The sequence below is a fragment of the Triturus cristatus genome, chromosome 9, assembly GCF_964204655.1.
Source record: "Triturus cristatus chromosome 9, aTriCri1.1, whole genome shotgun sequence".
Lineage (NCBI taxonomy): Eukaryota > Metazoa > Chordata > Amphibia > Caudata > Salamandridae > Triturus > Triturus cristatus.
This window is the reverse complement of record NC_140592.1, coordinates 484,989,376-485,017,175: the sequence shown is the minus strand read 5'-3', so window position 1 is coordinate 485,017,175 and position 27,800 is coordinate 484,989,376. Positions and strand designations below refer to the sequence as shown.

The 27,800-nt window shown below is 50.0% G+C and overlaps 1 protein-coding gene across 4 annotated transcripts in view; it reads right to left on the bottom strand.

Annotated features, from left to right (window-relative positions):
• Positions 1-22,268: 22,268 nt before the first annotated feature.
• DPP3 (dipeptidyl peptidase 3) overlaps positions 22,269-27,800 on the bottom strand; it is a 533,904-nt gene continuing 528,372 nt past the window's right edge. For all 4 annotated transcript variants that reach the window (XM_085625440.1, XM_085625443.1, XM_085625441.1 and 1 more), the window contains one exon: positions 22,269-23,776. In XM_085625440.1, the coding sequence (XP_085481566.1) occupies positions 23,619-23,776 (158 nt within the window). In that variant the 3' untranslated portion in view covers positions 22,269-23,618. The remainder of the gene's footprint in view (positions 23,777-27,800) is intronic.

Genomic DNA, 27,800 nt, shown 5'->3' with positions numbered 1-27,800 from the left:
GTTTCAAGGTTGGTGTTAGTGCAATGTATTTAGTTGCTGATTTTCTGTTAGAAGATTTGTATCTATTTGCAATTTGTTTGTGTTTTTATTTTTTTCTAAAAAAATGCAAAATGTGATGGCGGTGTGTGTAGGCTTGCGCTTGGCTGTTGGTGTGTGTGGACTGGTTGGTGGTGTGCGTGGAATGGTGCTTGGCTGACGGTGTGCGTGGACTGGCGGTGTGCATGGACTGGCGGTGTGCGTGGACTGGTGCGTGGCTGGTGGTGTGCGTGGAATGGTGCTTGGCTGGCGGTGTGCGTGGACTGGTGCGTGGCTGGTGGTGTGCGTGGAATGGTGCTTGGCTGGCGGTGTGCGTGGAATGGTGCTTGGCTGGTGGTGTGCGTGGAATGGTGCTTGGCTGGCGGTGTGCGTGGACTGGTACTTGGCTGGCGGTGTGTGTGGACTGGTGGTGTGTGCGGACTGGTGTTTGGCTGGTGGTGTCCGTGGACTGGAGCTTGGCTGGTGGTGTCCGTGGACTGGAGTTTGTCTGGTGGTGTGTGTGGACTGGAGCTTGGCTGGCGGTGTGCGTGGAATGGTGCTTGTCTGGTGGTGTCCGTGGACTGGAGCTTGGCTGGCGGTGTAGGTGGATTGGCGATTGGCTGCCGGTGTGCCTGGACTGGCGATTGGATGGCGGTGTGCCTGGACTGGCGCTTGGCTAGCGGTGTGCGTGGACTGGCGTTTGGCTAGCGGTGTGTGTCGACTGGTGCTTGGCTGGCTGTGTGTGAGTAGTGACTTTCTGCTGGTCACTACACACACTGCTAGCTGAGTGCCACTCCACGCAATCCTTCAGCCTGTGTAGTTGCTGTGTCTGGATTGTGGGCGTGTGAAAGTGATGGGCCCTTGAATGGCGCTGTGTGCTGGTGTGAGTTTTGTTATGTGATGGGCCCGCGGCTGGCGGTGTGAATGGTTTTGTATGTCTCACACGTATGAAAGGTGTATGAATGGCCTGTAAAGAGGTTGGTGCCTTGTCGTGGCTTTACAGCTCACGAGCTGTGAGTCAATGGTTCAGTTTCTTGCCCTTTCAATTATTACCAGTGCATTTCATGTTTTGTGAAATCACTTGGTAATACAATTTTATCTACTGAACCATCACTCACCCTCGTGCCAAATCCAACCAGTATGTGTGTGTGTGCTTGCGTGTTAGATGACTGTGCAGTAATATTTGTCTTTCTGAAGCAGGGTGTACCTTGTCCCTTTTTGGTGATTTTTGTACTGTGTTGCTTTTGTACCTGGTGGTGCGAATGGTCTTGTTTGTATCACGTATGAAAGGTGTGTGAATGGCCTGTAAAGCGGTTGGTGCCTTGACGTGGCTTTACAGCTCACGAGCTGCAAGTCATTGGTTTGGTTTTTTGTGAATTTAATTATTGACAGTGCATTTCATTTTTGTGAAATCTCTTGTTAATAAAATTTAATACACTGAACCATGACTTGCCCTCGTGCCAAATCCAACCAGTATGTGTGTGTGTTTGAGGAATAGATGGTTGTGCAGGAATCTTTGTCTTTTGTTTCTCTGCCAAGGTACACTTTCCATGTAAGAATAACCCACCAACTGTAGATATTGTCGAAAACCCTTGGGAGTTCATGGTGATGTCTCTCTAGTGATTTGAAAAATATTTTTTATCCCCATTGTCCTGTAAACCTCAAATTGTCTGCCACATTTTCTTTCCAGTATCATTCCTAAATTCTCACGCTGTAGTAACAATAGGTAATCTGGTTTTGCAAGGGGGGTTACTTTGGTTTTTTGCCCAGGGCTCGGCGGCCATCTAGGGAAACCTTTCCAACCCACGCATTTCTGAAAACTAGACACCCGGCGGCTTCCAGGGAGGTATGGCTTGCGTGGATCCCCCAACGTTTCCTTACCCAGAATCCCCTGCAAACCTCAATTTTTGCTCAAAAAATCACTTTTTTCACACATTTTGGGGTGGGAAAGTAGTGGCATCACCGGGCTCACACAAATTTACCACCACCCAGCGTTCCCCCAGGTCTCCCGGTAAAAATGGTGCCTCACTTGTGTGGGAGGCCCAAGTACCCGCGGCAGGCAAGGGCCCCAAACGTAGTGAGGCGACATCAAGATGGCCTATCGCCAAACCACCTGGTTTTGCAAGGGGGGTCACTTTGGTTTTTGGCCCGGTGTATGGCGGCCATCTAGGGAAACCTACCAAACCCAGGCATTTTTGAAAACTAGACACCCGGCGGCTTCCAGGGAGGTATGGCTTGCGTGGATCCCCCAACGTTTCCTTACCCAGAATCCCCTGCAAACCTCAATTTTTGCTCAAAAAATCACTTTTTTCACACATTTTGGGGTGGGAAAGTAGTGGCATCACCGGGCTCACACAAATTTACCACCACCCAGCGTTCCCCCAGGTCTCCCGGTAAAAATGGTGCCTCACTTGTGTGGGAGGCCCAAGTACCCGCGGCAGGCAAGGACAACAAACGTAGTGAGGCAACATCAACATTGCCTATCCCAAATGTCGCCTCACTACGTTTGGGGCCCTTGCCTGCCGCGGGTACTTGGGCCTCCCACACAAGTGAGGCACCATTTTTACCGGGAGACCTGGGGGAACGCTGGGTGGTGGTAAATTTGTGTGAGCCCGGTGATGCCACTACTTTCCCACCCCAAAATGTGTGAAAAAAGTGATTTTTTGAGCAAAAATTGAGGTTTGCAGGGGATTCTGGGTAAGGAAACGTTGGGGGATCCACGCAAGCCATACCTCCCTGGAAGCCGCCGGGTGTCTAGTTTTCAAAAATGCCTGGGTTTGGTAGGTTTCCCTAGATGGCCGCCGCGCACCGGGCCAAAAACCAAAGTGACCCCCCTTGCAAAACCAGGTGGTTTGGCGATAGGCCATCTTGATGTCGCCTCACTACGTTTGGGGCCCTTGCCTGCCGCGGGTACTTGGGCCTCCCACACAAGTGAGGCACCATTTTTACCGGGAGACCTGGGGGAACGCTGGGTGGTGGTAAATTTGTGTGAGCCCGGTGATGCCACTACTTTCCCACCCCAAAATGTGTGAAAAAAGTGATTTTTTGAGCAAAAAATGAGGTTTGCAGGGGATTCTGGGTAAGGAAACGTTGGGGGATCCACGCAAGCCATACCTCCCTGGAAGCCGCCGGGTGTCTAGTTTTCAAAAATGCCTGGGTTTGGTAGGTTTCCCTAGATGGCCGCCGCGCACCGGGCCAAAAGAACAAGTTACTTACCTTCGGTAACGATGTATCTGTAAGAAACATTAGTTAGTTAGATTCCTCACCTTAGAATATCCCCAGGCGTCAGACTGGATCCGGAAGATTTTTCGTCAGCAATACCCCTTGCGCGTCGCTAGGCGTCGTCTGCGGCTCCGCGTCCGTCGTCGGCGTCGTCGTGCGCCGGGATGACGTCGTCGGAGTACTTAGACGCCGCCCTCGCGCGCTGACGTCAGTTCTTGTACATAGCCTTCCGCGCCAGGAACGCAGAGCCATGCAAAGACCGACACTGGTGCCAAAAATAAAATCTAGGGGCCTGAAAAGGATAACCTTAACCCTAGATGTCAGTTCGCAGAACGGGGAGGATGGGAGGGTCGGTGAGGAATCTAACTAACTAATGTTTCTTACAGATACATCGTTACCGAAGGTAAGTAACTTGTTCATCTGAAAGAAACACGTTAGTTAGATTCCTCACTTTAGAATAGATACCCAAGCAATACCATCCCCGGTGGCGGGTCTGCGAACCAAGATCACACCAGAAAGTCCTGGAGGACAGAACGGCCAAAGAAGCCATCCCTCCGGACTTGGCTGTCAAGGCAATAATGCCTGGCAAACGTGTGTAGCGAAGCCCACGTCGCCGCCTGACAGATGTCCTGCAAAGGGACTCCCCGTCCCAAGGCAGTAGTAGCCGCCGTGGCCCGAGTAGAATGGGCGCGCAGCCCAACAGGAGGGTCCTTTTTAGCCAAGGAATAGCAAATTTTTATACACAAAACGACCCACCGAGAGATGGTTCGTTTGTGCACAGCTTTCCCCTTCTTAGCGCCCACGTACCCAACAAAAAGCTGGTCGTCCACCCGGAACTGTTTTGTGCGGTCCAGATAAAAGGAGAGCGCACGTTTTGGGTCCAGACGGTGGAGCCTCTCTTCCTCTTTGGAAGGATGCGGAGGCGGAAAGAAGGTGGGCAAGGTGACAGACTGCCCAAGGTGAAATGGAGTCACCACTTTAGGAAGAAAGGAGGGACGAGGCCGAAGGACAACCTTGTCCGGATGAACAGATAGAAAAGGAGGCTTTGAAGATAAAGCCTGGAGCTCACTCACCCGTCTAGCCGAGGTGATGGCTACCAGAAAAGCAGTCTTTAGAGTCAGAAGACGAAGAGGGCAATTGTGAAGAGGCTCGAAGGGAGCGCACATCAGGAATGTCAATACCAGATTCAAGTCCCACTGAGGCATTACAAAAGGGACAGGAGGGAACGTGTGTGTAATGCCTTTGAGAAAGCGTGTAACCACAGGGGACTTGAAAAGAGAAGGCTGATCAGGAAGCCGCAAGAAGGCGGAGATGGCAGCAAGATAACCTTTCAGGGTGCCCAGGGCAGAGCCCTGCCGGGCCAGAGAAAGAAGGAAGAGGAGAACCTCAGAAAGAGGGGCGGAAAGGGGATCCACAGCCTTTGCTGTGCACCATGCCACAAATTTGTTCCACCGGCAGGCGTATACCGACTTTGTGGAGGGACGCCTGGCTGCCAGAATGATATCACAGACTTCAGGAGGCAAGTCAAATGGCATCAACTGCCGCCGCTCAATCTCCACGCATGGAGGTGGAGGCTGGACAGGTTCGGGTGGAGGACCGTCCCCTGCTGCTGCGACAGAAGATCCTCCCGAAGGGGCAGACGTATTGGGGGATCGGTCAACAGACTGAGTAGCTCGGGATACCAGTATCTTCGTGCCCAATCCGGAGCCACCAAGATGACTTGGGCCCGGTCGTGCCTGATCTTCAGCACTCTGGGCAGAAGTGGTATAGGCGGAAAGGCGTACAAAAGACCGCAACTCCACTCGTGACGAAAAGCGTCGCCGAGCGAGTGCCGCCTTGGAAATTCCAACGCGCAGAACTGCTGACATTGCGCGTTCTCTTCGGTGGCGAATAGATCTAACCAAGGCTCTCCCCACTGCTGAAAGAGGCCTTGCGCCACTTCGGAGTTCAGACGCCATTCGTGATCCATCATGCACCGGCGGCTGAGTTCGTCTGCTCTGGCGTTCAGAGAGCCCGCCAGATGTTGAACCACCAGGGTGACGCCCTGGTGTTCCAGCCATGTCCAGAGGCGCAGAGCCTCCTGACAAAGGGTCCGCGACCCCACCCCGCCCTGTTTGTTGCAGTACCACATGGCGGTGGTGTTGTCCGTGAACACCTGCACGACACTTCCCCTGACAGAGGGAAGGAAGGCTTTCAGTGCAAGCCGGATCGCTCTCAACTCCAACAGGTTGATGTGGAGACGAGACTCCGCCGGAGACCAGAGGCCTCTGATCTCCGCCTCTCCCATATGGCCACCCCATCCCAGGAGGGACGCATCCGTCACTACGACATGCTCTGGTTGGGGAAGGGAGAGGCTCTTGCCCTTGACCCACTCGCGGTCCGTGAGCCACCACTGCAACTGTTGTGCAGTGCCCTCCGAGATCAAGACATGGTCGGACAGGTTGCCGTGATGCTGGGCCCACTGAAACTTCAGGTCCCACTGCAGAGCCCGCATGCGCCGCCTGGCGTGATGCACTAGTAGGATGCAGGAGGCCATCAGCCCCAGAAGCCGCAACACTAGCCTGACCGAAACCCGGGATAGAGGCCGAAAGATGGGAATCAGGGCCCGTATATCCCGGACCCGCTGTTCCGGTGGATGGACCCGGAACCGCGCCGAATCGAGAACCGCTCCGATGAAGAGGAGCTCCTGAGAGGGACTCAGGTGTGACTTCGGCACGTTGATGGAAAACCCCAGCAAATGCAGGAGATCCGCCGTAGTCTGGAGGTGGGAGACGACTGCCTGGGGCGAGCCCGCCTTCAACAACCAGTCGTCGAGATAGGGGAAGACTGGAACCCCTGATCTGCGCAGATGAGCTGCTACCACCGCCATCACTTTCGTGAACACCCGAGGGGCACTGGTGAGGCCGAAGGGGAGCACGGTAAACTGAAAGTGCTCTTGGCCCACCGTGAACCGCAGGTAACGCCGGTGGGCCGGCAGGACGGGGATGTGGAAATAAGCGTCCTGCAAGTCCAACGCTACCATCCAGTCTCCAGGGTCTAGGGCAGCTAAAACCTGAGCCAACGTTAGCATCTTGAACCTTTCCTTTCGGAGGAAGGCATTGACGTTCCGGAGGTCCAAGATAGGGCGTAGGCCCCCCTTGCCCTTCTTGGGAACCAGAAAGTAGTGGGAATAACAACCACGACCTACTTCTGGACTCGGAACGCGCTCGACGGCCCCCTTGGCCAAGAGAGCCGAAACTTCCTCGCGGAGAAGATCCAAATGATCCCCCGAGATACGGTGGTGCTGCGGTGGCATGGCTGGAGGGGTCGTCTCGAAGGGGAGGGAGTAGCCCCTTCGGACGATTTGCAGCACCCACCTGTCCGATGTTATGGACCGCCAGTGGAGCAGGTGATGGCGAACTCTGCCGCCCACTGGCGTGGTATGGGCCTGAAAGCTCGGACTAGGAAGGCTTTGAGGCGGATGCTGCCGGGGTGGATGTGGGCTGACCACGTCGGCCACCATTTCCGCCACGGCGGAAGCCACGTCCGCGACCGCGCGCAGGTTGGTTCTGCGGCTGGTGGCTTTGCGGACGTGAGGAGGCGCCCCTTCCTTGGCCACGAAAGGGGCGAAAAGCGGAGGTGTGCGCCCGCGGAGCCGCGAGGCCCAAGGACTTGGCCGTAGCCCGGGAGTCCTTAAAGCGGTTCAGCGCACTGTCCGCCTTCTCACCAAACAGGCGAGTGCCATCAAAGGGCATGTCCATGAGGGTTGTCTGGACATCCCCGGAAAATGACGTGGACCGTATCCAGGCGTGGCGGCGGAGCGCCACCGTGGTGGAAATCGCCCGACCCAGCGAGTCCGTGGTGTCAAGCCCACATCGTATGGCGTGCCGTGCTGCATCCCTCCCATCGGCCAAAGCCTGGGTAAGACGCGTCCGGACCTCCTCCGGACACAGGGGCAGCACGTCCTCCACCGTATCCCACAGGGAATGGGAATAACGGTCCAAGAGACAGGCGGTATTTAAGGACCGCAGGCCCAAACTAAGGGACGAAAACAGTTTCTTGCCGAACTGCTCGAGTCTCTTGGAATCCCGATCCGGCGGAGCGGTCGGGAAGGAGGATTGGGAAGTAGAGGCCTGGATAACCAGACTCTCGGGGGTGGGGTGTTGGGACAGGAAACTGGGGTCGCCCGGAGCAGGGCGGTGGCGCCTGGCAACGTTCCTGTCCACAGGAGGAACTGTGGAGGGCTTGGACCAGGTGCCCTGCAGAACGTCAGTGAGGGCCTCGTTGAACGGCAGCAGAGGCTCAGTGGAGCTTGCTGAGGTTTGAAGCACCTCAGTGAGGATGTTAGTCCTCACAGCCACGGCAGGCAACTCGAGCCCAAGGGCCTCAGCCGCCTTGCGCAGCACCACAGAAAATGCCGCACCCTCCTCCGAAGCCACGGTCGGAGGAGAAGTGAATCCAGTGTCTGGCGAGGTGTCCAGCCCACTGGCCTCCCCCAGTTCATCTGCCCAGTCCTGAGAAAGCTGTGACTGAACAGCCAGAGGGTCCTCGAACCCCTCCCAGTCGCCCCCTTCTTCCGATTCCTGATAAACAGGAGGAATGATCGGAACCGGACTGTAGAGATGGTAGGACTCAAGCGGCGTCGGATGCGGCGTCGGCGGACGCCGTGCCGGCATCTGGTCCGGATGAGGGCTAAACCGGGGTGTCGGCGTCACAGGCGTCGGCGTCGGTGGTTCAGGCGTCGGCGCCGGTGGAGGAGTGACTAGGTCAACCGGCGTCGACTGGGGCCCAGGCAAGGGCCCCGCGGGGACCTGCGGCGTCGAGACCGGAGTCGTCGACGGCGCCGGGGCCGCCGGCACGCGAGGTCGCCCAGTCGAGTCCGCGGGGCCCGAAGGCGCGCCAGCGGGCGTCGACGGCGGGGCCAGGCTCCTCATGGCCGAGAGGAAGGCACTGATCTCCGCCGGCGCCGCGTCAGCCCCAGGGACCGGAAGGTATGGGGGCGGACGCGGCACCTGCGGCTCCGCCGGAGCCGCGGGGGTGGAACCACCCTGACCCTCGGCCGAGTCGCGCGACCGGCGAGGGGAGTCCGAAGAGCGATGTCGCCTCTTGGACTTCTTTGAGCGTTTGGACTTACCCGACGACTTGGAGCCGGACGAGCGATGGCGTCGGCTAGGGCTCCGCGAGCGATCCTTGGACCTCCTCCTGGACCGGGATCGCGCACGACGCGGAGCCGAGTGGCGAAGCTCGAGAAGCTTGCGGGACCGCTCCCGCCTAGCCTTCGAAGTCAGGGCCTGACAGTCGTTGCACGACTCCGCGTCGTGGTCGGGGCCTAAGCAGTAGAGGCACCGGCGGTGGTGATCGGTCACCGACATCAGTCGATGACAATCCTCACAAGCCTTGAACCCAGGCATCCTACCGGCACCAGATGTCGACAGACAAGGATCAAAAATGATCAAAAAGATTTAGTCAAAAAAGACTAAAAGGGGTAGCTCTCCCGGATCTGCGCTTACTGGCGCGGAAAAAAGAAGAACTGACGTCAGCGCGCGAGGGCGGCGTCTAAGTACTCCGACGACGTCATCCCGGCGCACGACGCCGACGACGGACGCGGAGCCGCAGACGACGCCTAGCGACGAGCAAGGGGTATTGCTGACGAAAAATCTTCCGGATCCAGTCTGACGCCTGGGGATATTCTAAGGTGAGGAATCTAACTAACGTGTTTCTTTCAGATACCAAAGTGACCCCCCTTGCAAAACCAGGTGGTTTGGCGATAGGCCATCTTGATGTCGCCTCACTACGTTTGGGGCCCTTGCCTGCCGCGGGTACTTGGGCCTCCCACACAAGTGAGGCACCATTTTTACCGGGAGACCTGGGGGAACGCTGGGTGGTGGTAAATTTGGGTGAGCCCGGTGATGCCACTACTTTCCCACCCCAAAATGTGTGAAAAAAGTGATTTTTTGAGCAAAAAATTAAGTTTGCAGGGAATTCTGGGTAAGGAAACGTTGGGGGATCCACGCAAGCCATACCTCCCTGGAAGCCGCCGGGTGTCTAGTTTTCAAAAATGCCTGGGTTTGGTAGGTTTCCCTAGATGGCCGCCGCGCACCGGGCCAAAAACCAAAGTGACCCCCCTTGCAAAACCAGGTGGTTTGGGGATAGGCCATCTTGATGTCGCCTCACTACGTTTGGGGCCCTTGCCTGCCGCGGGTACTTGGGCCTCCCACACAAGTGAGGCACCATTTTTACCGGGAGACCTGGGGGAACGCTGGGTGGTGGTAAATTTGGGTGAGCCCGGTGATGCCACTACTTTCCCACCCCAAAATGTGTGAAAAAAGTGATTTTTTGAGCAAAAAATGAGGTTTGCAGGGGATTCTGGGTAAGGAAACGTTGGGGGATCCACGCAAGCCATACCTCCCTGGAAGCCGCCGGGTGTCTAGTTTTCAAAAATGCCTGGGTTTGGTAGGTTTCCCTAGATGGCCGCCGCGCACCGGGCCAAAAACCAAAGTGACCCCCCTTGCAAAACCAGGTGGTTTGGCGATAGGCCATCTTGATGTCGCCTCACTACGTTTGGGGCCCTTGCCTGCCGCGGGTACTTGGGCCTCCCACACAAGTGAGGCACCATTTTTACCGGGAGACCTGGGGGAACGCTGGGTGGTGGTAAATTTGGGTGAGCCCGGTGATGCCACTACTTTCCCACCCCAAAATGTGTGAAAAAAGTGATTTTTTGAGCAAAAAATGAGGTTTGCAGGGGATTCTGGGTAAGGAAACGTTGGGGGATCCACGCAAGCCATACCTCCCTGGAAGCCGCCGGGTGTCTAGTTTTCAAAAATGCCTGGGTTTGGTAGGTTTCCCTAGATGGCCGCCGCGCACCGGGCCAAAAACCAAAGTGACCCCCCTTGCAAAACCAGGTGGTTTGGCGATAGGCCATCTTGATGTCGCCTCACTACGTTTGGGGCCCTTGCCTGCCGCGGGTACTTGGGCCTCCCACACAAGTGAGGCACCATTTTTACCGGGAGACCTGGGGGAACGCTGGGTGGTGGTAAATTTGTGTGAGCCCGGTGATGCCACTACTTTCCCACCCCAAAATGTGTGAAAAAAGTGATTTTTTGAGCAAAAAATGAAGTTTGCAGGGGATTCTGGGTAAGGAAACGTTGGGGGATCCACGCAAGCCATACCTCCCTGGAAGCCGCCGGGTGTCTAGTTTTCAAAAATGCCTGGGTTTGGTAGGTTTCCCTAGATGGCCGCCGCGCACCGGGCCAAAAACCAAAGTGACCCCCCTTGCAAAACCAGGTGGTTTGGCGATAGGCCATCTTGATGTCGCCTCACTACGTTTGGGGCCCTTGCCTGCCGCGGGTACTTGGGCCTCCCACACAAGTGAGGCACCATTTTTACCGGGAGACCTGGGGGAACGCTGGGTGGTGGTAAATTTGTGTGAGCCCGGTGATGCCACTACTTTCCCACCCCAAAATGTGTGAAAAAAGTGATTTTTTGAGCAAAAAATGATGTTTGCAGGGGATTCTGGGTAAGGAAACGTTGGGGGATCCACGCAAGCCATACCTCCCTGGAAGCCGCCGGGTGTCTAGTTTTCAGAAATGCCTGGGTTTGGTAGGTTTCCCTAGATGGCCGCCGCGCACCGGGCCAAAAACCAAAGTGACCCCCCTTGCAAAACCAGGTGGTTTGGCGATAGGCCATCTTGATGTCGCCTCACTACGTTTGGGGCCCTTGCCTGCCGCGGGTACTTGGGCCTCCCACACAAGTGAGGCACCATTTTTACCGGGAGACCTGGGGGAACGCTGGGTGGTGGTAAATTTGTGTGAGCCCGGTGATGCCACTACTTTCCCACCCCAAAATGTGTGAAAAAAGTGATTTTTTGAGCAAAAATTGAGGTTTGCAGGGGATTCTGGGTAAGGAAACGTTGGGGGATCCACGCAAGCCATACCTCCCTGGAAGCCGCCGGGTGTCTAGTTTTCAAAAATGCCTGGGTTTGGTAGGTTTCCCTAGATGGCCGCCGCGCACCGGGCCAAAAACCAAAGTGACCCCCCTTGCAAAACCAGGTGGTTTGGCGATAGGCCATCTTGATGTCGCCTCACTACGTTTGGGGCCCTTGCCTGCCGCGGGTACTTGGGCCTCCCACACAAGTGAGGCACCATTTTTACCGGGAGACCTGGGGGAACGCTGGGTGGTGGTAAATTTGTGTGAGCCCGGTGATGCCACTACTTTCCCACCCCAAAATGTGTGAAAAAAGTGATTTTTTGAGCAAAAAATGAGGTTTGCAGGGGATTCTGGGTAAGGAAACGTTGGGGGATCCACGCAAGCCATACCTCCCTGAAAGCCGCCGGGTGTCTAGTTTTCAGAAATGCGTGGGTTTGGTAGGTTTCCCTAGGTGCCGGCAGGGCTAGGGTGTGGGTGGAAATTTGTGGATCCACGCAGATTCCAGAACTTTCCATCACAGAAATGTGGGGAAAATGTGTTTTTTTTGTCAATTTTTTACGTTTGCAAGGAATTCTGGGTAACAGACCATGGTGGGAGGCAGTCAAGTCACCCCATCCTGGATTCCCCTGGGTGTCTACTTTTCAGAAATGTATAGGTTTGCAAGGTTTCCCTAGGTGCCGGCAGGGCTAGGGTACAAAATCTACAGCTAGTCACTTTGCCAAAAAAAGGGTCATTTTTCACTCCAAAACCACGTTGCGTTTTGCGCCGTTTCCTGTCGCGGGCACTAGGCCGACCCGCACAAGTGAGGTACCATTTTTCTCGTAGGACTTTGGGGAACGCGGGGTGGGTGGAAATTTGTGGATCCACGCAGATTCCGGAACTTTCCATCACAGAAATGTGGGGAAAATGTGTTTTTTTTTGTCAATTTTTTACGTTTGCAAGGGATTCTGGGTAACAGACCATGGTGGGAGGCAGTCAAGTCACCCCATCCTGGATTCCCCTGGGTGTCTAGTTTTCAGAAATGTATAGGTTTGCTAGGTTTCCCTAGGTGCCGGCAGGGCTAGGGTACAAAATCTACAGCTAGTCACTTTGCCAAAAAAAGGGTCATTTTTCACTGCAAAACCACGTTGCGTTTTGCGCCGTTTCCTGTCGCGGGCACTAGGCCGACCCGCACAAGTGAGGTACCATTTTTCTCGTAGGACTTTGGGGAACGCGGGGTGGGTGGAAATTTGTGGATCCACGCAGATTCCAGAACTTTCCATCACAGAAATGTGGGGAAAATGTGTTTTTTTTGTCAATTTTTTACGTTTGCAAGGGATTCTGGGTAACAGACCATGGTGGGAGGCAGTCAAGTCACCCCATCCTGGATTCCCCTGGGTGTCTAGTTTTCAAAAATGTATAGGTTTGCTAGGTTTCCCTAGGTGCCGGCAGGGCTAGGGTACAAAATCTACAGCTAGTCACTTTGCCAAAAAAAGGGTCATTTTTCACTCCAAAACCACGTTGCGTTTTGCGCAGTTTCCTGTCGCGGGCACTAGGCCGACCCGCACAAGTGAGGTACCATTTTTCTCGTAGGACTTTGGGGAACGCGGGGTGGGTGGAAATTTGTTGATCCACGCAGGTTCCAGAACTTTCCATCACAGAAATGTGGGGAAAATGTGTTTTTTTTGTCAATTTTTTACGTTTGCAAGGGATTCTGGGTAACAGACCATGGTGGGAGGCAGTCAAGTCACCCCATCCTGGATTCCCCTGGGTGTCTAGTTTTCAAAAATGTATAGGTTTGCTAGGTTTCCCTAGGTGCCGGCAGGGCTAGGGTACAAAATCTACAGCTAGTCACTTTGCCAAAAAAAGGGTCATTTTTCACTCCAAAACCACGTTGCGTTTTGCGCTGTTTCCTGTCGCGGGCACTAGGCCGACCCGCACAAGTGAGGTACCATTTTTCTCGTAGGACTTTGGGGAACGCGGGGTGGGTGGAAATTTGTGGATCCACGCAGGTTCCAGAACTTTCCATCACAGAAATGTGGGGAAAATGTGTTTTTTTTGTCAATTTTTTACGTTTGCAAGGGATTCTGGGTAACAGACCATGGTGGGAGGCAGTCAAGTGACCCCATCCTGGATTCCCCTGGGTGTCTAGTTTTCAAAAATGTATAGGTTTGCTAGGTTTCCCTAGGTGCCGGCAGGTCTAGGGTACAAAATCTACAGCTAGTCACTTTGCCAAAAAAAGGGTCATTTTTCACTCCAAAACCACGTTGCGTTTTGCGCCGTTTCCTGTCGCGGGCACTAGGCCGACCCGCACAAGTGAGGTACCATTTTTCTCGTAGGACTTTGGGGAACGCGGGGTGGGTGGAAATTTGTGGATCCACGCACATTCCAGAACTTTCCATCACAGAAATGTGGGGAAAATGTGTTTTTTTTGTCAATTTTTTACGTTTGCAAGGGATTCTGGGTAACAGACCATGGTGGGAGGCAGTCAAGTCACCCCATCCTGGATTCCCCTGGGTGTCTAGTTTTCAGAAATGTATAGGTTTGCTAGGTTTCCCTAGGTGCCGGCAGGGCTAGGGTACAAAATCTACAGCTAGTCACTTTGCCAAAAAAAGGGTCATTTTTCACTGCAAAACCACGTTGCGTTTTGCGCCGTTTCCTGTCGCGGGCACTAGGCCGACCCGCACAAGTGAGGTACCATTTTTCTCGTAGGACTTTGGGGAACGCGGGGTGGGTGGAAATTTGTGGATCCACGCAGATTCCAGAACTTTCCATCACAGAAATGTGGGGAAAATGTGTTTTTTTTGTCAATTTTTTACGTTTGCAAGGGATTCTGGGTAACAGACCATGGTGGGAGGCAGTCAAGTCACCCCATCCTGGATTCCCCTGGGTGTCTAGTTTTCAGAAATGTATAGGTTTGCTAGGTTTCCCTAGGTGCCGGCAGGGCTAGGGTACAAAATCTACAGCTAGTCACTTTGCCAAAAAAAGGGTCATTTTTCACTGCAAAACCACGTTGCGTTTTGCGCCGTTTCCTGCCGCGGGCACTAGGCCGACCCGCACAAGTGAGGTACCATTTTTCTCGTAGGACTTTGGGGAACGCGGGGTGGGTGGAAATTTGTGGATCCACGCACATTCCAGAACTTTCCATCACAGAAATGTGGGGAAAATGTGTTTTTTTTGTCAATTTTTTACGTTTGCAAGGGATTCTGGGTAACAGACCATGGTGGGAGGCAGTCAAGTCACCCCATCCTGGATTCCCCTGGGTGTCTAGTTTTCAGAAATGTATAGGTTTGCTAGGTTTCCCTAGGTGCCGGCAGGGCTAGGGTACAAAATCTACAGCTAGTCACTTTGCCAAAAAAAGGGTCATTTTTCACTGCAAAACCACGTTGCGTTTTGCGCCGTTTCCTGTCGCGGGCACTAGGCCGACCCGCACAAGTGAGGTACCATTTTTCTCGTAGGACTTTGGGGAACGCGGGGTGGGTGGAAATTTGTGGATCCACGCAGATTCCAGAACTTTCCATCACAGAAATGTGGGGAAAATGTGTTTTTTTTGTCAATTTTTTACGTTTGCAAGGGATTCTGGGTAACAGACCATGGTGGGAGGCAGTCAAGTCACCCCATCCTGGATTCCCCTAGGTGTCTAGTTTTCAGAAATGTATAGGTTTGCTAGGTTTCCCTAGGTGCCGGCAGGGCTAGGGTACAAAATCTACAGCTAGTCACTTTGCCAAAAAAAGGGTCATTTTTCACTGCAAAACCACGTTGCGTTTTGCGCCGTTTCCTGCCGCGGGCACTAGGCCGACCCGCACAAGTGAGGTACCATTTTTCTCGTAGGACTTTGGGGAACGCGGGGTGGGTGGAAATTTGTGGATCCACGCAGATTCCAGAACTTTCCATCACAGAAATGTGGGGAAAATGTGTTTTTTTTGTCAATTTTTTACGTTTGCAAGGGATTCTGGGTAACAGACCATGGTGGGAGGCAGTCAAGTCACCCCATCCTGGATTCCCCTGGGTGTCTAGTTTTCAAAAATGTATAGGTTTGCAAGGTTTCCCTAGGTGCCGGCAGGGCTAGGGTTCAAAAACTACAGCTAGACTCTTTGCAAAAAAAGTGTACATTTTCAGTGTGAAAATGTGGTGTGTTCACCTTAGGTTTTGAGCCACTTCCTGTCGTGGGCACTATGCCTACCCACACAAGTGAGGTACCATTTTTCTCGGGAGACTTAGGGTAGTTCAAATTTGTAAAGCAACTGTTATTACCTATTGATTTTTGATGCATTTCTCCCTTCCAAATGAAAGACATTGTGTAAAAAAAAAGTCATTTTGAAAAATGACCAATAATTGTCATGCAAATATGAGTATTCCCAATTTCGAAAATGTGCAAATATGCACTGTTTCTGAACTCTGTAATTTGTTCCCATTTCAGAAATACATAGGTGACTTTCATACCGATTTTTCCATGTATACATTTTCCCACAATAATTGCTAAATACCCGGACCAAAAAAAAAAAAAACATTACAAAATGCTGCTCATTTTTCTACTCTGGGTTCGTTGGGCTCTTGGTGAACCTACAAGTCCTATATGTCCCCACAACCAGGAAGGTCTACCGGATGTAACGGTACATTGCTTTCAAAGAGATGTCATAATTCGAAGAAGTTACAGGTAAAAACGTTGTCTCAAAAGGCTGCTTTTTTCAACAAATTTTTAATTTTTCCTATATTTGCCTGTAAATTTCTATAAAGAAACCTTGATGGATCTACGCAAATGACCCCTTGCTGAATTCAGAATTTTGTCTACTTTTCAAAAATGTATAGCTTTCCAGGATCCATTATTGTTTTGTTACCCTTTTCTACCGTTAACTGGAAGGAGGTTGAAAGCACAAAAAATAGCAAAAATAGGGTATGTCCCAGAAAAATGCCAAAACTGTGTAAAAAATGTTGGTTTTCTAACAAAATTCTGTCATTCCCTAAAAGCTGGAGAAATTGTGATTTCAGCCCCACAAACCCTTTTTTGATACCATTTGCAGAGAAAAACCCAGAAGCTTTCATTTGCAGCCCGTTTTTCACAAAAAAAAAAAAAATTGCTGTATTTTGACTCATTTCTGGGAACCCTCTAGGAGAATCCACAAACCCTGGGTACCTTTAGAATCCCCAAGATGTTGGAAGAAAAGGACGCAAATTTGGCGTGGATACCTAATGTGGTCAAAAAGTTACAGGGGCCTAAGCGCGCACTACCTCAAATAGCCCAAAAAGGGCTTAGCACAGGAGGGGAAAAGGCCTAGCAGCGAAGGGGTTAAAGTCATGCAGAAAACAATCAGACTGCTCAATGGTTACCGGCAAGTGGAACCTGGTCGCAGCGCGCTGCATAAGGTTATGGAACCCCCCTATATCTTCCGGGGGCGAATCAGATGGTAGAGGGGTAGGTGGCGAAGGCATAGGGATTATATAAGAATCCCAAGGGTCTGCTGGGTCTGGCAGCTCGCCCTCTTCAAATTCCTCCTCCGAGGTTGAATCTTGACCTTGACGCGGGTCCTGTGGAGGATCAGGCAGTTGAGGCATTGGGGCTGGATCCTCAGGCAAAGGCAATGGCTCCGGCTGTGGCGCAGTCTGCGGAACCTGTGGAACGAATGGCTGCGATGGAAAACGCTGCTTATAATCTGCAAGCATGGCTTGCAGGTCTTGAATTAATGTAGGAGGCAGATGTGACATCTCGCTCCGACGAGGTTGTTTGTAGCAAGGTCTATGATGCGGAACGACTATGTCTTCCTGATAGTAATGCCCTTGATAATTATCTTCTTCCTCATCATCATCATCGTCCTCCTGACATTTGATGTGCAGTTCCGAAGGATGGCGAGCAATCCCAAAGGGCCCTTCGTCCTCGTCATCCTCATAATCTTCATCCTCACACTGCACATATGTTTCCAGGAAATGCGAGGGAGTAAGCGGTGATATGTCACTACATTCCTGCCTCTGAAAAGACTTTAGTTGAAAAGTCCTGGTGGAAATTGGAGTGGAATGAGCGGGCGCCATTTCCTTTGATGTGATTAGGCTTGTAGAGTCCATCGTCGACGAGGTCGTCGTCGACGGGGCTGTGGTAGACGGGATCGTCAACGGGATCGTCGACGGGATCTTCGTCGTCGACGAGGTCTTCATCGTCGACGGAGTCTTCGTCGACGGGGACTTCGACGATGGAATCTTCGTCGACGGGCTCGACGTCGACGGGATCTTTGACGATGGAATCTTCATCGACGAGCTCGACGTCGACAGGCTTTTAAGTGGCGGAATCGTCGTCGACGGTACTGCTGCCTTCGTCGACGAGGACTTCGTCGACGACACCTCGACGACGGGCTTTTTTGTGAGGATAGTAATCCTCGTAGACAGAATAGGAGAGGTAATAGCAGTCGTCGTGATGGTGTCCGTCATTGAAGAAGCAGACGAGGTGACAGAAACCGAAGATTGAGAGAAAGCCAGAGATTTTGAAAGGATTTTACTCACAGTTTGTGTCCTAGCCTTGACTGCAGAATCCTGAGGAGAGTGCGCTTCAGAAGTAGAATGATGAGATTTCTGACGCTTCTTCCCCTCACTGGAAGAGCTGTCCTGCGATCTAGCTCTCTTGCTAGAAGTAGAGGCTCTGTCATCCTCCTCAGCCGAAGAGGATTTAAGCCACAAAAGCACTCTCGCCTCCCTATCCCTAAGAGTTTTTGTAGGGAAGGTGCGGCAAATTTTGCAATCTCTTGCCTCATGTTTAGGGTAGAGGCAGTAGATGCAGTCCACATGTTGATCATCAACATGGACTCTCTTCTTGGCGCAGGTCTTGCAGGACTTAAACAAAGCTTTCTTGTCTGACATGCTGAAGCAAGCTGAAACAAAACTGAGTGGCACTCAGGGAGACTCCCTTCCACACGACGTGCGGTGAAAATCTGAGGAGAACTGGCTCTGCTGAGAGGGTTCTAGAAGGGTGCTGGTGTCTGATTGGTTGTTACCAAATTCTTGGTTCCTTTTGCATAAGGAGGTAGATAGGCTGCTAAGATATAGGCTTTTGGCCTTTTCTTTGGGCCTACTACTACTACTAACATTTTGGCACTACTTTTTTATTTACCGGGGACTCCCGCCTCGGCGACGGGGAATGATTCAGGCATGTGAATCTATGAAAGATACCCCAATACTGGATAATCAACTCTCCCACCAAACAGGATTCATCGAAAACATATTATTAAGCGATGACCACACATCTCCTGAAACCCCCATATTGCACATCCCTGCATAGTGCCGGAGCACCAGACTGGTGTCCTAAAGGCTAGAGTGGTCCACCTCGAAGCTGGGGAACTGGGTTTGAGTCTCGGCAAGGACGCTCAACATCCTGTGATTGTGAGCAAATCTCCCTGTGCCTAACAAAATTAATCTGTCTGTAACACAACTGGTGCTAATATAAAGCGTTCGGATGCCTTCGGGTCGAGTTCGTGCTATATAAAACTCCCTCCAAAAAACTTGAAAAAGTCTGCCCAAGCCATCAGTCATAACAAGGCTGGCACAAATTACATATCTGAGCGCATCCTAACCATCCTGAAAGGTTGAGGCTGGGAGCCCACCGGCAAGATCTCACTGGCTGTGTCCCAGACGGTGTGCGTATAGCAGTCGAGTAGCCAAACACCATTGACTGACCTCAAAGCCAGGCTGACAGACGAGATCGTTTGTTTCCCGAACACCTCAATCTTCTTTGATTCCATGTCCGGGGAAGTCATAGGGTTAGAATTTGGGTTCACTTAGCTACTGCAAGCTAGAACCACCAGATTCTCTGCAGTAGGATACTCCGTCAATAATCAGGGTCGCCTGGTGCTGGTCTGTGGTGCCTGGCCACCTCTCTAGTCACCAGTGGGCAAGAGCAAACTTTAGACCATGTGCCCCATCAGAGCATCAGTGTGGGCTTTTTTAATGGGGGTAAGGATTCAGACGAAGCAAGCCCAGGCTGCAAGACTTCCGTAAAGACATTAGTTTTAACTTCAACAGAAGGCAGCTGCAGTTCTAGGACCTCAGCCGCACATTGAATCACCACGGCAAAGGGAGCGGTCTTTTCCACTGGAGGACCAAGAAGGGAACCAACACAGTGTCAGAAGCAGTATTAAGTCTTCTGGCCATCTGTACATCCATGTATAAACTAGTATCATAATTTGAGGGTAAATCGTCCTCTCCGGGTGGAGGCTAGCTCTAATCTGAATTGGAACCAAAAAGATAGTGGAGCCTCTGAAGATGGGTCCACTTGTGTGGAGGTACAATCTCAGAAGCAGACTGTACAGGAACAGGGTGAGCTGGAATGGATTTGGTGCGTGAACTTGGTTGGGGGTTCAGACGAATTATATTTGGGGTCCAGAGCCAGCGGTATCAGGATTGATTAAAGAGATTGGTGGAGGTCTTGGAGTTGGAATGGGAGTCGGTACTGGAGTCGATGTGGAATGAAGGCAAGTTCTCGGGGCTCAAATGGCACAGAGGACGCATCTGCAGCCGCAACTCGACTGATGGCACTGCAGATCCTTGGGGCCAGATGACACGCCAGAGGGAGGCAGAAGAGTGTTAAAAACATGCAGTATGACCTCCATAAAGGCCTCAACTTGCTGCAGTGTTGTTGATGGCCCTGGGGAACTCGGGATGCATTGGGAACAATTGTGGAATCGGCTTCTCAAGAGAGGATTAGAAGCAAGACCAATTGCCCTCTCAACTACTCATTAAAAAGAGAGTGGCAGGATAGGGCTGAGTCCCACTTCATCTTCTTAGGTTTCCTCTTGACTTCAACTCTGTACCGGAACTGGCCTCAAGAGCTGGAGCAGGTCAGGTTTATCTTTGCAGGTCAACTCTGAGGATCAATTACAGGAGGTTGGTGACTAGCTGTTTTGCATTCTGCAACTTTGCTTCGTGATCCAGGATTGCTTCTGGGTGCATGAGAGCACACTTTTCACACGATTTGGAGTCATGCCCTGAGGCCAGACACCAAAGACACACATCGTGCAGGCCTGCCATAGATATCTGCTTTCGGAAGACTCTATGTGGTTTGAACCCTGTAGTCTTCAGTGGGAACAGGATTCCCTTGAACACTAAAATTAGATTTAAACGATCTCAAAAGCAAATAAAAATTTTTTTTTAAAAAGAGTGGAGGTCCTGATCTGTGTTTGAAGGTGTGGAAGGTAAGGAAGTAACGTCGGCGCGTAGGAGCAGTGCTTATATGTGGCGTCACTTCCTGGGATGGAACAAAGCCAATGTGAATTCGCACAGCGCCAACTAGACGTGCGCAGAGCACTGCTGTGAAAATATACAGAACCAGTCAAGTGCCAAAGGATTTTCTAAAATATGAGGGATCGGCATTTAAAAATGTCCTTGTGATATTGTACTTATCGTCTGGATGTCTGTCAACACTGATTTCTAGCAAAACAAAAAGATGATGGACGGAATGCTGAACATTGTCAAACATTCACTCCCAGTCACAGATCTGGTTTAAATCGATCGTTCTTTTTGCTCATCATCATTCCAGTTTGGACCCTCATCATCTTGTTGTGTTTGCTATGTTCGTCCTAAGTGGCCAAGGGTATGCGCAGACTTGGGTCCCTTGTACACTGGGTATCAAGCTAGCCTGGCTGATGAGGGGTGATAATCCGAAACCGGTCTAAGGATGCTTGTTTACAATTGAGGGAGGACCTAGCTGGCAGTTCGGGCTGAACTGTTCCCATGAGGAGCAGGGTCAAGACTGATTTGCATATGGCTGGGTCTAAACTGGGGTGGCATAGTGAGCAAACAAACGATGGATTCAACCTAGATCGCATGACTGCGGGTGAGAGGTTGAAAAGTTCTGAGCACTTTGTCCATCATCTGGTATTTACGATACAAGTTAGCTGGTACCATCACCTCTCACATAGCACAGACTCCCCGGATGGCCATACTACATGACATCTGATGCAAATGGTCTTACTGTACAAAAGTGCAGACGGATAACGACCTTCCTGACCGTAGCAAAGCTCTGCATATTAGGTGGGGTCTGGTGGCTCAGTGGACTAATGCATTCACTATAGGGGCTGTGCTCGACCTCAAATCCCGGTGGGTCGACTCAGCCTTTCATCCTACTGAGTACAACTGAGTTGGGTAACAATAAACATCTATTATTCAGTGGCAAGATATCCCTGGGTAAACGTGCTCTTCAAAAATAAACATTATGTTATTACAACACTCTAGGAATGCCTGGCTGAATGCTCCATAATTGTGCACTATGAAAAATCATGTATGTGATTAATGATAATCTGGACATCTTTGAACATGTATTGGATCCTCTTCTCACAACACCATGAGGTAACTGATGGCACGCTGAAATACCACACTGTGTAACTGTACATGTGCAACGCTGTCCGAGGCAGCTATTTGACTTCCAATGCCTGTGATAATGGATGCGTGACTCTGCCCTTGCCAGGTACCCCCAAACTATGCTTCTCCAATCAACACCTGCATTGACACTCTCAGTCTGATAGTATTATCCTGCATTGGAGGCTAATGGTCAACTGTTGAGGTGGACTTCCCGTCTTTCTAATGGCACCTGATCTGGTGGCACTTATCTTTTGCCCCTTTCGACATACCATCCTATGACTACAACCCACCAAGGTACATTACACACTAGGTGGACCTTTTTTACATAGTGTATTCTGGAAAGAATCTACATTTTTATTGTACTCGTTTATAGGTTCTTAATATATTCATTTACACCTCACTATATTCTTGATGTTCCATAAATGTGCTTTAGGTAAATGGTGCATACTGGACTGTGAAATTAAAATAAATATTGCCCCCCAAAAAACGAATGATCACAATTCAGAACCTCCAAAGTGCTAAATCAGTTTTTCGCAGGTACTGAAACAAACCTATGCAAATATCTGCCTATCCGACTAAGAATTCAACCCAATTTTTTAACACTTTAAACCCCATTTTATTGCCTGTACTAGGATTTGACTCGGACCTCTTGATATTCCCGGGCATATTATATTGTAATATTAATATATATAATGACAGAATTGTGATCATTACAACAGTTTCATGCTTATAATTTTACAGTCTTTATAAAGCACAGCAATTCCATCTTGGTGCAATAACAAACCATTAAATAAATTACATTTACTCTAAAGAAACATCAGATATTTCCATGTTTATTTTCTTTAACAGGTTTGCAAAAAAGCACACAATTGAAAAGTAAATAGAACATGTAAAACTATTTTATTCTGCGGATGACTGATAAAAATCAAAAGCGAGGGGATAAGACAATCACAGAAGTCAGGGAACAGAATGAGGACATGTGACCAACAAAGCAAACAAGTGTCCTAATGAAAAGGCCACACACCTGGGAAGTATGTTTAAGTTTTGTGTTTTAGGTGTAGAAAAAAGTTTGGCAACACAATATTGCCATATGATGGCCACCGATTGTCTTTGGCAGGACACCAACTAAACTTAGTCACTAGTACTTCCCATTGCTGATTTTCTGACACTGGTGACTCCGCTCTTTCCTGAGTAATCACCACATGGTTGGGTCAGGGAGTAAGCCACTATAAAAAGAGTAAATTGTGATGTTTTTTTCACAGAACACCCTGTGTGGGTGTAGCAAGGCCGGAAGGCATTGCAAGGAATGTAAATTCTTAATCTGAGGATACAAAATTTGCAGGTGGTCTGTCGTTTTTCCACCGTAATGCTAGAGGATATTGTTTACCTATTAGAAACATCAGCAGGCTGCATTCACCTAGTACCTATACCCCCTGCAGATACAGCCACTAGAGTGAATACCCCATGGCCCACAGGTGAAACGATAGACTATTAGCCTAATGACATATGCTGAACAAGGACAAGGTGATAATAAATCTGTGTCCAGACACTCCAATGTCACCCTTCAGCTGACAGGCAGTCTTCAGTGCTCATCCCCGCCCTCTCTTTTCCAAGACCCCCAAGCAATGTCCTACTCCAAAAATGGCAACTGTCCCACAACTGCATCAGGATCTCTCTGCTAATTTGCTTAGGTTGAGAGAATACAAATCTCTTTGTCTGGGACGCTTGCTTTTAGATAAGGATAGCTAAGAGTTCAACTCCTCAAACCCCATTTGAGGAACAGTTAGGAGGAAAGATAGGACTGTCAATAGACACATAATAAAGCCTGTTAAATAGTTTTATTTCAAAACCAACTGCAACTGTTGTCTTCTAAAATTAAGAGGGACAACAAAATGATGCTTCTAAAAAAAAAAAGCACGTGGACTCACAATAGTGAGGTGTGGTAGTTCATTAAAGGCCGAGATCCCAGCTAGTATCAGTAAGAGCATAAAGTTACCCACAATTAAGAAGGTCTTGATCTTCAAATGCAAAGCCCCATATTAGACTTGGAGGTGCTCATTGTAAAGCCCATTTCCAAATGCACATCCACAAATCAATAGCAGTGTTTTCCCCAGACCGTTTTTTCACTGTTTTTGTACAGTAACCAGCATCCATTGCCTCTATTAAACTGAGGTAGTAAGATTCCAGAAGTGTGCATCGCCACGGGACAGCTCTATCAAGTCCTTTTCCACTAGGTCAGCATCTTCAGGGAAGCGGTCAATGAACGACTGAATCAGGCCCACAGCGCTGCCTTCATACTCCACCATTTGTGCGACTCCACCTACAGACGGGGAATTTGGAGAAGTGGAAGAAGTTAGCAGTCTCATTTTGGGAATAACACTGAACGTGCATGTCAGAAGATTAGAGTCAAGGAAGATGGATGTCAAATGTAGACCATTTCAAATAAGCCTCGCCTTCTTCCCACTGAAACCCCTCCAATCTGCTCTAATAGTACAACAATAAATGTGACACAGATTCATGCAGCCATTCTTACAGGCTGAAAAGGGCGAATTAAAGAGCTTCACTGAGACAAGGTATTTTGATAACGATGCTGGCCTGCACTGAGAGTATAATGGGAAGAAAATCGAAGGAAACACAAACCTTCAAATTCACCCTTAGTGAATGCATAGATTTGCTTTCTTCTTTACCAGTCAATCACTTGAATTGTCTGGCCCATTTACAGCCTCTGAAGTGTAACAGATTTAAAACGTTACTTATCTGTAACTAAGGTTTTCCAGCTTTCATTTCTTTCACAGATTCACATGCTTGAATTATTCCTCAGCACCAGGTTGGGAACAGCGTAATCATACTCTCAAACAACATTGAAATAGCCATACACTACATGTAGCCTATTAACTTCTGAACTGAACTTTATACAATCATAAGGGGGGGTTGGGGGGGTGGGGGGGCACAGTGCTCCACATCCCTCCCGGGGCGCAGTAGTTCAGAAGATTGTCTAAGCAAATAATATTAAAAGGAGCCTCAAAGGGAAGGAGATAGGGTTGCATGTCAACCTATGAAAGATGGCAATGCTGGAGAAGGAAAATGTTGCTTCATCTGTGTAGGAAGCTGGCTTTTTATGTAGTGTACAATGTAGGGTACACCATGCAAAACGTCCAGTAGACTCTTATTGGTTTACAGGGATTACATTACTTTAGTAATCCCAAGTGCTCTATTTGTAATAGTGTGGTCAAGCAGCTTAAGGCTTACCAGAGGGGAGGGTTAAGCATTTGTTGCACACAGAGGCTCAATAAATGAGACATTCACAAAGAAATCCAAGACCAATTCAGAAAAATAACATAGATCTTTACATAATTTTAGACACATAGTTCATTGGAATCAGGCAAGTACTTTTAGAGAGAAGTATTTTTCAAATAACCAGCAAAATGCTCAAATAACAGTTTTGAGGTATGAGCCTCGAATACGGTGATCTTATCATATGGGAGAAACATTCACTGCATACATATACTCGCAAACAGTTCTTGAGGATACCTTTTAGGACTTAAGGTGCTTAGGGGCCAAGGTCAAAGAAACCACCAGCAGTTCGGTTTTACCTGCCCTGGTGTGTCTGGATGAAGAGGTAATGGTCGCGTAGGTAGCCTCAAGCACTACGTGTTAAAATTAATGGGAGGGTACCTGCAAGAAGAAAGTCTGAAAGTGGGGACAAGTCAGACCAAACCCAAAGGGGGGCTCGGCTTATGAGGGTCTCTGGAGCAAGGGGATACAGTAGGTTTCCGTGAATCCAGGCTTGGGGGCTCGGGTGCAGAGGTGTTTTGTCAGGTGGGTCACTTGAGTTAGAGGGTCTCACATTCGTGGGTTGACCTGAGGAGGGGGAGAAAACAAGGGAGCAGGGCCACTCTCTGAGACAGCCTCGTCAATCCTGAAGTCTCACGTCTGTAGGTCGGTTTTGGTGGCAGTGGTGTCCGGGCTGGACACTTAACATGCCTTGGTTGTGGCAAATGCTTTGGTATCCAAGGTATTGATACTGTCAGGCTCCTGGAGGGCCTAGAGCATGGGTCTTCAATCTATGGGGCGCGACCAACAGGGGGGGGGTGGGGAGTGGAGTCATTGGAAGGGGGGTCGCGCATTCACCTGCCTCACTGCTGCCTCCAGTCCAAAACATTAACGTTTCGTTTTGGATTCAAAATAATTACATCTCAGGAGCCTCTCTGATTGGAGGACAGGGCAAAATAAGCCAATCATAATGTGGCTACGTCATCGATGCCTGTCCTCCAATCAGAGAGACTGCAGCATGCACACCAGGAAATGCCCGCGAACTTTGTCCATAAAGATGGACCAGCACCTTCGTAATGCAGGCTGTTATTTCCACGGAGTTCTGTGCCGTCACTGTTGCCTTTCACTGGATCCAGTTGTCTTTCTTGGCCGTCGCTGCTTTCACCTCGTGTTCCTTTTTCCAACTCATCTTCGTGGCTCATTGTTGCCTCTGTATTAGGATCTCCTTCCCGGTTGGTTTCCAATGCAACCCGAAGCTTCCAGGAATAATTAGGTAAGCCCCCTCCTCATCCCCCATGGCCTGGCCTTTCAGCTGCAGACGACATACACTGAAACTATTTTGCACACAAGCAAAGACACACACACAGATTCTTATCCGTTTCCTTGATTGAGCCATGTGGGTGGGGGGTGGGGGGAGGACAGGAAAAAGGCACGCGCTGCTCGAGAGACTTTAGAAGGTGAGTTTTCAAAGTGCTACCCACATGGTTTTGCTGACTACAAGCTTGAGTGCCCGATGGCGTGCACGTGCACAGCTGCTCCCCGCATTCCCCCCTCCCTTCTCGCCCAGTCCTTTGATGCTCTGCTCGCATCTCCCTCCTCCCTTTTCGTCAGTTTCATTGTGGCTCCTCGCATTCACCCCTCCCTTTTCGCCCAGCCCTTTGATGCTTTGCTCACATCTCCCGCCTCCCTTTTCGTCAGTTTCATTCTGGCTTCTCTACTCCTTGCATTCCCCTCTGCTCCTCGCATTCCCCCCCCTCCCTTCTCGGCCAGCCTTTTGATGCTTATAACATTGTCTTTCATTTAGGGCATTAAACATAAAGGAGCACTGGCAACGCTGATTAAATAGATTTCATTTTGAGTAGTGACTAAAACTTTAACCACACACACACACCCACACACCCACAAACCACACACACACAAACTACACAGACACAACCACACCCACAACCACAACTACACACCCAACCACAATCACACACACAACCACACCCACAGACAACCACACCCCCCACCCACACACCACACCCCCCACCCACACACCACACCCCCCACCCACAACCACACACACACACACACAACCACACACCCCCCACACACACACCACACACACCCCCACCCACAACCACACACACACACACACACAACCACACCCCCCACACACACACCACACACACCCCCACCCACAACCACACACACACCAACACACACATACAACCACAATCACACACAATAACACACACAACCACACACACATACAACCACAATCACACAACCACACACCACAGCCACACACACAAACCACAGCCACACAGACACAACCACACACAATAACACACACAACCACACAACAGTTGCATAACTAAATACTTATAAGGTCCCAAAAGCGTGACCTATTGGTTATGCCAATGCTTGTTATGACTGTGGAATGGTGTTTATTTTCGGTGTACTTTCTGTTTTTGTAGCAGAAGTTTCATATTCATTTTTGTGACATTGAAATGTTTATGTTCCATGTTCTTTCCGTTTTTATTCTCGACGCAGCAGATTAACATGATGCCTTTGTCCAACTACAGTTGCCACACTTTCCCAAAAAAAAAGCGATGGTTATTAGTTTATGTGTAAAGCATCCATGATTGCACCTAACTTGATGTGGTGGTTTTTGTAATACAAAACACTTTATCACGTGGAGGAATCATTTAAAACCGGTCTGGGAGAGTTCATCTGAGGACATCATTTTTTGTCAAAAAGTTCTAAATAGATTAGTGAATATGGGTTCATGGAAACCTAAATAGCCTCCTGAATTTCAGCTGTGGTTAGAAACAGATAATTATGTCCTGCAAAGAAAAATATTGGTGCTATAAACATTAGAAAAATGACGACATTTGTCATTACAAAATTATGTTTATTCATGCGTTTTGCAAAGAAACAAGATTCCAAAACATGGAGTATTTTAAATTGTGTAGAACAAATGTATTAAGAAAGCTTCTATAAATGACGGGCAATGGAAGTACTATTTGCGGTAATACAGCAAAACATAAGAATATGCCAGAACATTTAGTTAACCATGTAGACAC